At 37.3% G+C, this 13,418-nt stretch overlaps 2 protein-coding genes across 4 annotated transcripts in view; one reads left to right on the top strand and one right to left on the bottom strand.

Moving 5' to 3' along the window:
• Window positions 1-3,271, top strand: part of ap3m1 (adaptor related protein complex 3 subunit mu 1) — an 11,119-nt gene extending 7,848 nt beyond the window's left edge. The window contains exons 5-9 of one of the 2 annotated variants that reach the window (XM_052151679.1): window position 1; window positions 254-387; window positions 491-698; window positions 1,522-1,666; window positions 1,794-3,271. The exon at window position 1 is cut by the window's left edge and continues 85 nt beyond it. In XM_052151679.1, coding sequence (XP_052007639.1) covers window position 1; window positions 254-387; window positions 491-698; window positions 1,522-1,666; window positions 1,794-1,894 — 589 coding nt within the window. In that variant the 3' untranslated portion in view covers window positions 1,895-3,271. The remainder of the gene's footprint in view (window positions 2-253; window positions 388-490; window positions 699-1,521; window positions 1,667-1,793) is intronic. The other variant, XM_052151678.1, reaches the window with a different exon arrangement.
• A 251-nt stretch (window positions 3,272-3,522) lies between these two features.
• LOC127661104 (vinculin) overlaps window positions 3,523-13,418 on the bottom strand; it is a 74,265-nt gene continuing 64,369 nt past the window's right edge. The window contains exons 19-22 of one of the 2 annotated variants that reach the window (XM_052151675.1): window positions 9,384-9,572; window positions 5,713-5,916; window positions 5,393-5,497; window positions 3,523-5,275 (exon numbers count right to left, since the gene is read on the bottom strand). In XM_052151675.1, coding sequence (XP_052007635.1) covers window positions 5,129-5,275; window positions 5,393-5,497; window positions 5,713-5,916; window positions 9,384-9,572 — 645 coding nt within the window. In that variant the 3' untranslated portion in view covers window positions 3,523-5,128. The remainder of the gene's footprint in view (window positions 5,276-5,392; window positions 5,498-5,712; window positions 5,917-9,383; window positions 9,573-13,418) is intronic. The other variant, XM_052151676.1, reaches the window with a different exon arrangement.

The raw sequence follows: 13,418 nt of genomic DNA, 5'->3' as shown, positions 1-13,418 counted from the left end.
GGTGTGTGCATTTAGTCTTAATCACTTGACTATTTTTGTTGTACATTTACATATTTTAAGATTAAGACACTGTCTTGAAGACAAAAAGTAAAATGGATAAACCTACTTTAGCTTTTGAACATAAGGGCCGCATCTGATGAATGTGTTGAAAGTATGGGGCAAAATACATGTCTATTTGCATAGTGGGCCACAGTCATCAAAACAATAAAACTTGCTATGAATGTCTGTGACCGTGTATGTTCTCAATCCACAGAACCCTAGACTCCTGGACGATGTGAGCTTTCATCCATGTGTCCGTTACAAGAGATGGGAAAGTGAGAGGGTGATCTCCTTTATTCCTCCAGATGGAAACTTTCAACTCATGTCATATCATGTCAGTGCTCAAAAGTAAGTGGGGTATTAAAATGATGCTTACCAAAACAATAGGTTGCATGCAGTCAGTCTTGTACAACACCAAAATGTATGTTTTGTATTTTATCTCTTTTTGCAGCCTGGTAGCAATCCCAGTATATGTGAAGCAGAACATCAGTTTCTTTGAGACTGGATCTTCAGGTAGACTGGATATCACTGTGGGTCCGAAGCAGACCATGGGAAAGACTGTGGAGTGTGTGGTAGTGACCGTACACATGCCTAAAGTGGTTCTCAGTGCCAACCTCAATGCAACTCAGGGAACCTACAACTATGACCCTGTCACAAAGGTAAAATACAGCTCTACAAACTCTTTCTTTTCCATTGTAGCTCTAATTGCTTTTAATTGTTGTTAAAGTGTAGGTCCCCCCCCAACATGAAAATGCTGTCAATGTTTACTCACCCTCATGTCCTTTCAAATGAAATGTCCCTTCATGATGTTCTTTTAGTAATAGAACTTGTTCACGCTGCTCTCTTCCATACAATGAACTGGGTAGCTCAGTGAGTTTTGACGCTAACTATCACCCCTGGAGTCGCGAGTTTGAATCCAGGGTGTGCTGAGTGACTCCAGCCAGGTCTCCTAAGCAACAAAATTGGCCCAGTTGCTAAGGAGGGTAGAGTCACATGGGGTAACCTCCTCGTGGTCGCTATAATGTGGTTCTCACTCTCGGTGGGGCGCGTGGTGCGCTTTGAGTGGATGCTGCAGAGAATAGCGTGAAGCCTCCACACGCGCTATGTTTCTGCGGTAACGCGCTCAACAAGCCACGTGATAAGATGTGCGGATAGACATCTCAGATGCGGAGGCAACTGAGTTTCGTCCCCCGCCACCCGGACTGAGGCGAGTTACTATGCAACCACGAGGACTTCGAGCACATTGGGAATTCCAAATTGGGGAGAAAAGGGAAAGAAAAAAAAAAGGCTGAATAATTTTGTAGCCATATCACCCAGCCCTAATTTTCATTGATTAAGAACTATGCTTTTAAAGGAATAGTTTACCCTTAAGTTATACGTATAACTATTAGTTCCATTTTAAGAATTATCATTTGAAGCACTTTTATTATTTCAGTGCATATCATTAAAACCTGGCTAATAATACTCACTATTGTCCTGTAGATTTTGGTGTGGAACATTGGAAAACTTAACCCTCAGAAGCTTCCAAATCTGAAAGGAAGTCTCAGTGTACAGTCTGGAGCTCCTAAACCAGAGGAGAACCCAAGCCTGAACATTGACCTTAAAATCCAACAATTAGCCATCTCAGGTTTGTTAGGCCCCCCTTTTTCAGCTTTGTCATTAATCATTACTAGTAGGGCAATAAATGTAGTGATAAAATGCTCTTTAAGAATTAAAAATGTAATCTGCCATAACGTTTCTCTTATGCTTCACAGGATTGAAAGTGAATCGACTTGATATGTACGGAGAGAAATATAAACCATTCAAGGGTGTGAAATATGTGACCAAAGCTGGGAAGTTCCAGGTCAGAACGTGAGGTTGGCTACAGATGATACAAAGGATGATATGCCAAAATATTATTAGAGGTGCCAATTTGTAAGTGACAAATCATACAGGATAGCAGCCTTGTACACATCTCCCTTATTTTAAAACATTGAAGTTACATTTGTCATTGTACTATTTATTTTTCTTTGATTTGTGGGTAGAAACTGGGAATTTGCAAGAAGTCTTTCTATTTGAGAGTATTTCCTTTGGGAACATTTATCTTCAGATAAATAACATTCCATTGATGTATTAAAACTGTGTAATGTTACATTTAATGTTAACACTTTACAATAAGGTTATACACGTTGTATACATTAGTTAGCTCAGTAGATAAATGATGAACCATGAAGAATAATTTTACAGTGCTTATTAATCTTGATTAATGTTAATTTCTACATATTCGAATACACATTATTCACAGTTGAATATGTTAAGATATCATGAACTAACATGAAATAACAATGAACAATTATATATTTATAAATTAACCTGTTGTAAAAAAGTCTTGTTTTGATTATTGTAATTCATAATATCTATTACATTAACTAATGTTAACGATTAAAACCTTATTGTAAAGTGCAGTTGATGTAATGCATAGTACATCTCTGCCAGGAATGCTCTGCTTTAGCCATTATAAAGGGATATTTTCTTTTTTTTACACCAGTGACAAATTTTTAGCACAGAATACATCTGTTCTTGTCAGTGAAATATGACAATGAGTATTATAAAACAAGACTGGGGTTTCATATTACTGTATTGATGTAGTACTGCACATCAGATTGTATCACTTACTCCTATACGGTCTTTGATACTGGTATAATATAATACTTAAATTCTGCATGTAGAGATAGATTTCCTTTTTTTTTTTCATTTAATTATTTGTCATGTAATATCTTTTAAGTTCAGTGGCCTTTGAGTGGGATAAATACTTTTAAGAGGCCTCAGTCACACACAGATGGCCTTTAAAAGCACAATCCACCTTTAATAACAATCTTCTGATCTTCTGATGACAAGCATATCACAACTCTGAGGTCAGCATTCTGTCTCAAAGGGAACCTCTACTTAACACTTACAATCAGGAGATGACAAAACCTCTCGGTTGTGATCAAGTTGTAATAAGGTCGTTTCCACATACACTACTACGAAGCCATGATTAGCACAAGTGATAGAGCCTGTTGCACTGACCTGCAGTGACATAATAGATCTGCAGGTCTGCCACCTTAAAGCTTACCAGAGAATTTGCACACTCACAAAGGATACAGTTATTTTATTAGATGTAAATCAAGGGAACTGCTTAATTGCATTTGAGGATATGTATTTAAACCAAAAGTCTTCAGATGTATAAAGTCTGCAAACAAAACTGTCTCTATGTGCTTGTTTTTGTGTTTCCAGCTCTGAAAAATAGCTGTTGATTCGGTTATATTTAGAACAGATTCACTTGAACACGCTTAAATGTATTATTAGTATTAGCAGAGAATGAATGTCTGGAAGTTACCATCAAAAAAGTCCTTTAATTATTGAAGAACTCTTTTGATAGTAATTTCCCAGACATACAGCGTAATATTGAGTATTAACTCTTTATCCAATAACTGAAGCCTGAAGTGCAGTAGCTTTTACAAATGAGACAGCAGCTTTCAGATAAGCTGGTTTATTTGGCGAGATAAGATTTCAGATCAAATTTAACAGAACTGTTTTATTATGAAGCACATATGTTGTTCTTTCTGTGTCATTGACAAAAAACAGTGGTGTCAAATATACATTCACAAAACAATATTTTCACAATTTGTAACGTCGTCATAACCCAAAACATGCTATTTTGCATAAAAATGCAGCCCTGTAAACTTTTACAATGAGGCACTATATCGGGGCTGAAAAAGGTACGCATCCCAATGTATATATTATAAAAAGATTTTAAGTGAATGCAAGGCAGTGCATCTTCTGATAAATTGTTAGCTGTACAGAGTTCAGCTTAACATTGTTCATCTTCAGCTAAAGGTGATAAGCATTGTGCTAAAAATTTCATACATCTGAATCCATGTTACTACCTAAGGTAAAAAGTTACCTTTCAGTCCTTAATTGTATCCAAACAATGGTATCACATATAAACAAGCCACCTGGGTCTTGTGTAGTAGTTACAGATTCTTCATCAATATACTAAAACTGAAATACTAACAAACAAAAACACACAGAGAGTAATGTCAAAATTACAGCTCTAAATTGTATCAGCTGAAAAAAAGACTGACTTCAATGTTCATTTTAGCCAGGAACCAGAGAAAACAGTTCAACTGTTGTGAAGATTGTGCTTCTCTTCTGGAAGGGTTATAAGAAATTGCAAAGTCACATCCACTCTCCCACAAGTTTAACTAAAAGAAAGAATGGTATTTTAGAGTTAACTGTCTAAGCTTTCACATGTCTATTTAGATTTACAGTAAAGTATGGTTTATATAATAGCTAATGAATTCTAAGTTCACATAAATGTAAAAAAAAACAAAATCTTTGGTATCAACCATGCCATGCAAGATACTTCTCTGTAATATCTCTGTAATTGCATGACCCATCAAAAGGCATCATCCCATTTAATAAATAGCTAAGCAAAGCTCATTATTAATTTGAGCTATAAGAAAAAGTTAATTATAGTGAATTATAACTTTACCATTAAAACCTAAAAGTCATTGTATTTATAGTATATTTGAGACTAAAACATGATCTGTGAATTAAGATATAAATATATACATTTTCAATAAGAAAATGTATCTGTCAAAAACTAAATTTAAAGTAAATGTCATCATAAACGCATTCAACTCATCAACATTGTTTGACAGAGGCATTTATGCCATATTTCTCAAATACAAAATAGAAAAATTCTTCATGCAAAAAAAAAATATATATATATATACCTGGAATTTGGAAACCCAACATACCAAAAATATATATAAAAAAATCTGCTTCCTGTGTACTCCTAAACTATACCACTGTAGTGTGAGAAATTTATCTATAGCAAACTTTCAGGACAAAAATAGCCTCCAAAGTAATCAGCACACTTAGTACCAACACCAGTATGTAAACGAAAATAATTCATACCGGTCACCACTAATCTAGAAATGAACAATGATATCCAAAAGTTCAAGGATAAGACGGTGTCCTTTAATCTTCTTGCCACCCCTTATCAGACATTTGAAAATGCAAGGGTGCAGATTTTAAATTGAGAAAAAAAACTAGTCCTCATTTACTGGTACCAGGGGGTCTTTCGGACCCAGCGTAGAGTAAACCCAGCATCTGTGCGGATCTTAATGGAGGCGGCTTCTGCTTCTCTCACTGTCTCCTTCACAGACTGCATAAGGTTCTGTGCATTGTGCACAAGCATCTCAGTAGCCTTAAAAAGAGAGATGCAACCAGTTAAAACTCTGTCACAGATGTTTCATTTCATGTTTCATTATTAACGGTGGTTGTATGTTGATGTTTTAAAAGAAAGCATGTGCATTATCCTCACCTGCTCAGATTCTTCCTCACTTATGTTTGTACGTCCCAGCATAGTGGCCTTAACTGTAGACAGGATCTTCAGCTGAGTGCTGATAGTTGGGATGCGCTCACAAACCTACAATAAACAAAACAGATTTGAGGGAGTATTCAGAGCTGCACCTGGTCTTATGTAACGGTTAGGAATTTTCAAAGGGGCCATTCAAATGTAAGCTTTTTATTTTAGTTATATTTTTGGCAGCTTTTTGGTGTAACAAAACAAGTTGATACATTAGTATCAATCCATTGATATGAACTAGTTATTCATATTTGTGATAGTGAGCAGCCACTGACCTGCAGAAGATTAGTGCGGATCCGTTTGTCGGTACATTGCTTGGCTACTTCCTTAGCCAGCCGTGTGACCTCATCTGAGGCCTTTGCGATGTCCTTGGCACACTGAATAAGGGCACGTTTATTCCCACTGCCTCCACGCACCAGACGAGACATCTCTGCCATTAAAAGGGCCATGCGCTTAGCTGCTCCAATGATGTCATTACCCTAGAAGGAAAAACCATGCAGAATATTTTTAAATAAGAGCTGCTAGACTATAGTAGTGCTTTTGGAAATGCTGAGCTGCATTTGATTACCTCTAAATGTAAAAGTTAAAATAAAAAAAATAAGAAAATCAACCCTGAGCTGCTCCTTCACACAGCCTGTTCATTACATACAACTTTTGTTTTTATCAATAATATTTTTTGCAGTGGACATTTATGCCTTTAGTTAATCTGTGATTTCTACATAGCCCTTTAAAACTGAATAAAACCTTTGACCAAATTTGAGTTAGACAAACAGTGTTTAGAATCACTTCATATTCATCCAATGCATATCAATGCTTGCATCATGCCTTGTGTGAAATAAGAAGTAGGTTCATCATTTGTCTTGTAATTTGGAATGTAATTTAATAATTTTTATAAAATAAAAATTTTAAAAATATGGATTCCCAAAAAAAATATATTTTTTAATTTAAGCAAAGAAAATGCAAATCTTGTGTTTCCATCATTAAGTCATGCACATCTTAAAATAATATTCCAGGTTCAATACGAGTTAAGATCAATAGGCTGCATTTGTGGCATAATCTTGATAACCACAAAAATATAGTTTGACTTGTTCTTTTCTTTAAAGAAAGCAAAAATCAAGGTTACAGTGAGTCACTTACAATAGAAGTACATGTAGACAATTTTTGGAGGGTTTAAACAGAGAAATGTGAAGCTTATCATTTTATAAATGCACTTAAATTCATTCTTCTGTTAAAACTTGTGAATTATTTGAGCTGTAAATTTGTGTAAATTGTAATTTTTAGGAGTTGTTGACATTGCATCGTCATGGCAACAAAGTTGTAAAATTGGCTCTAACTTAACACAGAAAAGGTTAGCAAGTGATTTTACTAAATCATGTGATTAACTAAAATCATGTTAACAGACATATTGTTTATGTCTTGTAGATATACTTTTGAAACTGTGTATTTTAACTTCCAAGAACTGGCCCCCAATCACTTCCATTGTAAGTGCCTCACTTGAACCCAGATTTTTGTTTTTAAAGGAGTGATGAGTTAAAATTCATTTTTGTGGTAATCAATATTATGCCACACATGATGTCGACTGAGATTAACTTGTATTGGACCCGGAATATTCCTTTAAGGGAGCCTGCCTTGTCATTATGGAGCAGCTGAATGAACCTTGCTTCGGAGAGAGTTTTATTTGCAGAACTGGAGCAATTGTACATAGTTTTATTAAATGCTGCCAGGAGACGCCGCAGAATGAATGTAATATCTCATTTAATGAGGGCTGAAATGGCTGATATCCCCATATGCCAGCCTTCGTATAGCTGGGAGCGCCCTCCCTCAATACTGTTCTGGCAGTCTGTGATGACCCATTTTAACCACCAGCTGTGGGTTAAACACATCTGAATGTTTGAAGAATCATGTGCCAAGGTCAGACCTTTCGTTTACATGCAGAAATAGTCAAAATACCTAATCGTTTTGCAAATAGACTGTTTCCATCACCTTTTTGCACACTTTGACTTATGTGAAACTTTAGAAAATCCACCTCTGACTAGCGCATAAACTTTTAAGTGAATTAACTGAGTCAATGCGCATATTAAAGGAAATGTTAATGCAAAAATTTTAATTCTCTCATTATGTACTCACCCTCATGCCATCCCGGATGTGTAATACTTTCTTTCTTCAGCAGAATACAAACCAAGATTTTAAGAAGTATATTTCAGCTCTGTAGGTCCATACAATGCAAGCGCAAGGTGGCCAGAACTTTGAAGGTCCAAAAAGCACATAAAGGCAGCGTTAAAGTAATCCATATCTTCAGAAGCAATATGATAGGTGTGGATGAGAAATAGATAAATATTTAAGTTCTTTTTTTACTATAAATTCTCCTCATTGCCCAGTAGTTGGAGATACGTGCAAAGAATGTGAATCGGCAAAAACGAAAGTGGAGATTTATTGTAAAAAAAAGGACTGAAATATGAATCTGTTTCTCACCTACACATATCATATTGCTTCTGAAGATATGTATTTAAATCTGGAATGAAATATGTGCCATTGGGACTTGAACTTGAATTTCAACATGTTTACTTGAGAACTTGAATAACATCAAACTTTAAAGTAAAATGTATGTGGCACGAAATCAGTTTGCAAAATTCAGATAAAAAAGATGTAATACATTGATTCAGGTTTCAGAGGTTATTCAGATTCAGGTAAATTTGACAAAGACATCCAGGGTACTCGAGCCTGTATGTTATCAAACTCCATTTTGACCAATCACAATATAGCTCACAGTTCACATTTGGAAGAGGAAGGCTCTGCTGTGAAATAGTGCCAACGTGGGATCATGGCTGAACGAGAGCCACCACTTCTCTTACTTGATCTGCCCTGATGCCATCTCCAGATGTAATTAGTGTGATTGGTAAACAGGCTGTTTGATGCATGAAATACATTTTTATCAGATTAATGTTAGCCACAGGTTAACATTGCCTTGCCTTGCCTTGCCTTGCCTTGCATTGTGTGGACCTACAGAGCTGAGATGTTCTTCTAAAAATCTTAGTTTGTGTTCAGCAGAAGAAAAAAGTCACACATCTAGCATGGCATGATGGTGAGTAAATGATGAGCAAATGTAACATTTTTGGGTGAACTACCCCTTTAAGCATTTCCATTCACATTTTCTTAAATGCATATTTCAAATTTGCATAAAAATTGCTGGGTGGAAACTCAGCAAATGTCTCTATGGAATTTTGGAATTTTCCTATATTTGGGAATTATCAAGCTAGATTTTAAGCAAAAATAAAATAAATGTTCTCGGACCTCAACAACAGATTCTAAATGTATAATACTTCAGCTTGACAATGGTAACACTGTACACTATCTTATGAATAAACCATCTTATACTTACAGAATGTGTATTAAAGAAAAACAAAGTGTGTATTAAATTAAACCTTAAGTAGAATTATACATTTCCCTGTAGTGAGGCTGTTATGTTTGTACACAGGCATGCATAGTTTCAGTGTGTTAAAATCTGATATCCTACAATGGCTTTGATAGAGTTCATTTACACGGTTAGAGAAAAAGCAAGTGCAAAACAACAAACAGGCATGTGACATGACTTCAACACATGTATTTCCGAAGTCACTGGGAAACTGTCATCCATGGCTTCACAGGTTGGCAAAAGCAGAGTGTTTGGCAGCAGCGCTTGAGTAAACCGGGCCCCAGAGGCGTGAGAGTATCAAAAATGTGCGGGGAGTGACTTGTGAAGCCAATATCAGTTTGTCCAAGAAATGCACAACAAACTTGCCATTCCAGTCGTTGACATTGGCAACCCCCAGCAGCAAAAAAACCACACTGGCCCCAAGTATGAAGCAACAACAGCAGCAGCAGCAGCTATCTGTTTTCAGCATTCCCACAGTAATATCTGGATGCAGAAGGGATGCTGTGGCCTACCGGGCCCGGGAAAGCGCAGTACCTTACTCGACCATTTGCGAGCCTCCTGGTGCAAAGACTGCGCAGCGGCCAGAATGGGCTGGTTAACTGGCTGATTGGAGGACATTAAGAGTAGCTCGGGCTCATAATCATCCTCGTTGTCTGTGAATTCATCCTCATCCTCTATATCTACGTCAGCCTCAGTGGTTTCAAAACCCTCATCTGTCACAGGCTGGGAGGTGGAGGAGGACAAGGGGGGAGGAAGGAGCCAGCATGGAGAAAGAAGGACAGAGTTAGTACTAGAGGCACTGTATGGAGGTTGTGGGAAAGGATGGAGTGGGAGAGGCAGCATTCTGTTTCCTGCTACAGCGTGGGTAACTACTGCCACAAGGTTTATCATGTTATCTCTGACTAGCCAGTTACTCTGGTAAAAAAAAATAAAGGTAGAGGTGTCCTGCTGTTTATTCTCATGTAAAGTTGAGGATGAAAACTGGGTGTCTGGGTTAATTTGGACAGAGAGTAAATAAGCAAAACTCGACAAGACATTCTTGATGCTACATTAGGATTAGCATCTTGACTTTGGTAGCTTGGGGTGTTCAAATTAGTTTACATTTTAACCGGATTGATACATATCCTAAAAATGTATCTCTTTTTAAACAGATATTCAAGAATATCAAGCCAAATGTTTGAAAAAGTATGCATTTGCAAACATTTGATAAAACGTACCTGCAAACTGAAACTATCCTCCTGGGAAGACACAATTAGTTTCACAGGGCCTATGATTTTTGTGCCTGTATGCTTACAATAACAAATACATTAACTGCTGTGTTTACATTCATTTTACTTGAAGACGGTGCAGATTTTAATCTGCTCAAATTCTCGCAATACATAAATGTCTATGTTTACATTTATATCACCTCAAAAGGGGCACTTTGGCCAAGAAGCACATTTGAGTGTTAACAAGCAGAGCTTCATTCACAACAAGACACTTACGAGCGCAACAGACTAATTGATTTTCAGTGATAACTTATAAACCTTTGAAGACAGACCTACTGTAAATTCTGAGGTTGTTCAGCGATGGTATACAGTATATTTAGACATTATCAAACTATTAATTGTCAAATTTTAGCTTTTTTTTTTGTGTCAAAGTTTAGGTGAGGCTCTCTCTCTCTCTCTCTCTCTCTCTCTCTCTCTCTCTCTCTCTCTCTCTCTCTCTCTCAGCTTTATTGGCATGACTGTGTAAAATAGCACAATATTGCCAAAGCAATAGTAATATACAAACATATATGTAGATAAATAAACGTGAACAATAAAAAAACAAAAAAAAAAACATTTCCATATTATGCATAAATATATCACAATAAATAAAAAATAAAAATATAAAATATATATATATATATATATATATATATATGCACAATAACAAAAATAAGTATAGAGAGCAGTTTAATGGAACGGAGGGTTCAGCCCTTGTCCCTCATATGATGGCAGGAAGACACATACTGCGCTGCCAGCTGAACACACTCTTCCAAAATATAACACAGTTTGTTTATGAGGCTCGCTTGTTGAAATTGAGGTACAATCTGTGCTATTTGTGTGAAATAGGCGTCTCTGATGTTTTTATACTTGCTGCACTCAGTGAGGAAGTGCAGCTCGTCCTCTACGGCCCCATCAGTGCAGTGTGGACACAGTCTGAGCTCTCTCTCTCTCCAACTCTGCCTGTGTCGGCCCGTCTCCACACACAGACTGTGGTCACTAATGCGATACTTTGTCAGGAGCTTTCTCTGACCATAATTACTGATTTCAGTCAGGTATGGTGCCAATTTATAATCAGACTTTATTTTGTTGAAATATTTTAATTATTTAGTTGTGTGACCTTTATCTGCCAATCGTGTATGTATTCTTCTTTGGTTATTTTCCCTATTTCTTTTACTTTTGAGTGTCTGAATTGAATTGATGAATTGAGTTGGTGTTTTTCCACTAAATGTAGCATGGGGTCGCTCTCTGTGTGTCCTGCCCTGTATCTGAGAGCGCAGTGATGGCAACTCTCTGTCTGCGCGTCTGATAGATGGAACCAGAACTTCACGGCTCTCTTCTGGATTTCAGAGAGCAGAGGGAATCTGCCTAATTCTGCCCGGCAACCCAGGCTTGGAGCATTTCTGTGAGTTCCCAGGATGTTCTTGCAGAACTCAAGGTGGAAAATTTCAGCGGGGGTTTTGTCCCAGGATTCGTAATTTAGTTTAAATTTGGGGCCCCAGATTTCACAGCCGTAAAGAAGGATGGGTTTTATGATGCTGTCAAAGATTTTCAGCCACAGTTTAATGGGTGGGTTAAATATGAACAGGGGTTTTCTTATACTGTAATAAGCCCTACGTGCTTTATCAGTCAGATCTTTTATTGCAGTGTCAAATTTTCCAGAAGCTGAGATTGTCAGACCCAAATAATTATAACAGGTGACATGATTAAGAATTGTTCCCCCAAGTGTAAATTTGTATTTCTTGTCAGTAAGGCGAGGTTTTTTCTGAAAGATCATGATTTTAGACTTGTCCATGTTGATGGGTAAGGCCCAGTCGCTGCTGTACTGGTCCAGAAGCGAGAGGCTGTGGTGCAGACCCTCTTCATGAGGAGACAGCATCAGAAGATCGTCAGCGTACAGGAGGCTTCTGATCTCTCTGTCCTCGAGGGTCAGACCGGGACAAGAGGACTTCTCCAGTGTTGATGCCAGTTCATTAATATAGATATTAAATAGAGTCGGGCTGAGGCTGCAGCCTTGACGGACTCCTTTAGTTTGGCTGAAATAATCAGTACGTTTGGCATTAATCTTAACCCCGCATTGGTTCCCATTGTATATGTCCTTTATGATGTCATATGTCCTTCCTCCTATTCCACTTTGGATTAGTTTTAGGAAAAGTCCATTATGCCATACCGAATCAAAGGCTTTTTAAAATCAATGAAGCAGCCAAATATTTTCCCTTGTTTTGTTTGTTGGACGTGTTTTTGTATGAGTGTGTGGAGTGTGTAAATGTGATTTGATGTTCTCTGTTTAGGCATAAATCCAATTTGACAATTGTTAAGGATCTTGTGTTCTTGAATGAACTGAACTAATCTGTCATTGATGATGGAGCAGAAGAGTTTGCCCAGGATGCTGCTCACTGTGATGCCCCTATAGTTATTTGGGTCGTACTTCTCACCCTGTTTAAAGATTGGTGTAATCAAATTTTCTTTCCATATCTCAGGAAAGTGTCCTGCTTTTAATAAAAGATTGAATAATTTGAGAATTGCATCTTTCAGTTTGGGGCTGCTGTGTTTCAGCATCTCATTTGATATTAAATCCACGCCACAGGATTTTTTAGTTTTTAGGGATTTCATCTTGTCTGTCAGTTCATTTAGTAATATGGGCTGGTCTAGATGGTTTAGCTGGTCTTTTACAGTGCGCTCCAGGGTATATAGTTGGGAGGTCAGATGTTTTTGGGTGAGGGTTAGTTCGTTTTGTGAATAGAGTTTTCCAAAATGTTCGGTCCAGATGTTTGGGTCATAGTCTGGATTATAAGTCAGTCTCTCAGTCTCTCTCTCTCTCTCTCTCTCTCTCTCTCTCTCTCTCTCTCTCTCTCTCTCTCTCTCCCTCCCTCTCCTGCACTGTGGCTGAAAGAAATTAAAAATAAATGCTGTGTTTTACAGTCACCAGTGTGTGTTTCTAGGCACTGGTGTGCATAGAGGGCGGCAACAGGGGCGCTGCCCCATTCTTTCACAAATTTAAAGGTGCCCTTTTGATCATCCAGAAAAAGAGAAGATTTAATAAGAGATTTAAATGGGATGAGAAAAGCTGACTCTTGATAAGTGGTTGCAGGCAACATACTACATGGTTTGTGTTCGCAGACAAAATGCCTTAATTTCTTAACATATTTGAAATTTTGGTTTTATAATAAACAATTAATGTGATTTGTGAAACATACAATTTTTATGACATGTTGGTAGCATTCAAAATTATTCCATTCAAGCTGTATCCACATGTGAGTTTGCAGTACGCTGTCAGCAGTACGCACCATGGATCAACTCAAAACAAGTTTACACTGAGATG

The sequence above is a fragment of the Xyrauchen texanus genome, chromosome 20 (genome assembly GCF_025860055.1).
Source record: "Xyrauchen texanus isolate HMW12.3.18 chromosome 20, RBS_HiC_50CHRs, whole genome shotgun sequence".
NCBI lineage: Eukaryota > Metazoa > Chordata > Actinopteri > Cypriniformes > Catostomidae > Xyrauchen > Xyrauchen texanus.
Note: the sequence above shows the minus strand (reverse complement) of the source record. Positions and strands in the feature narration are given on the sequence as shown.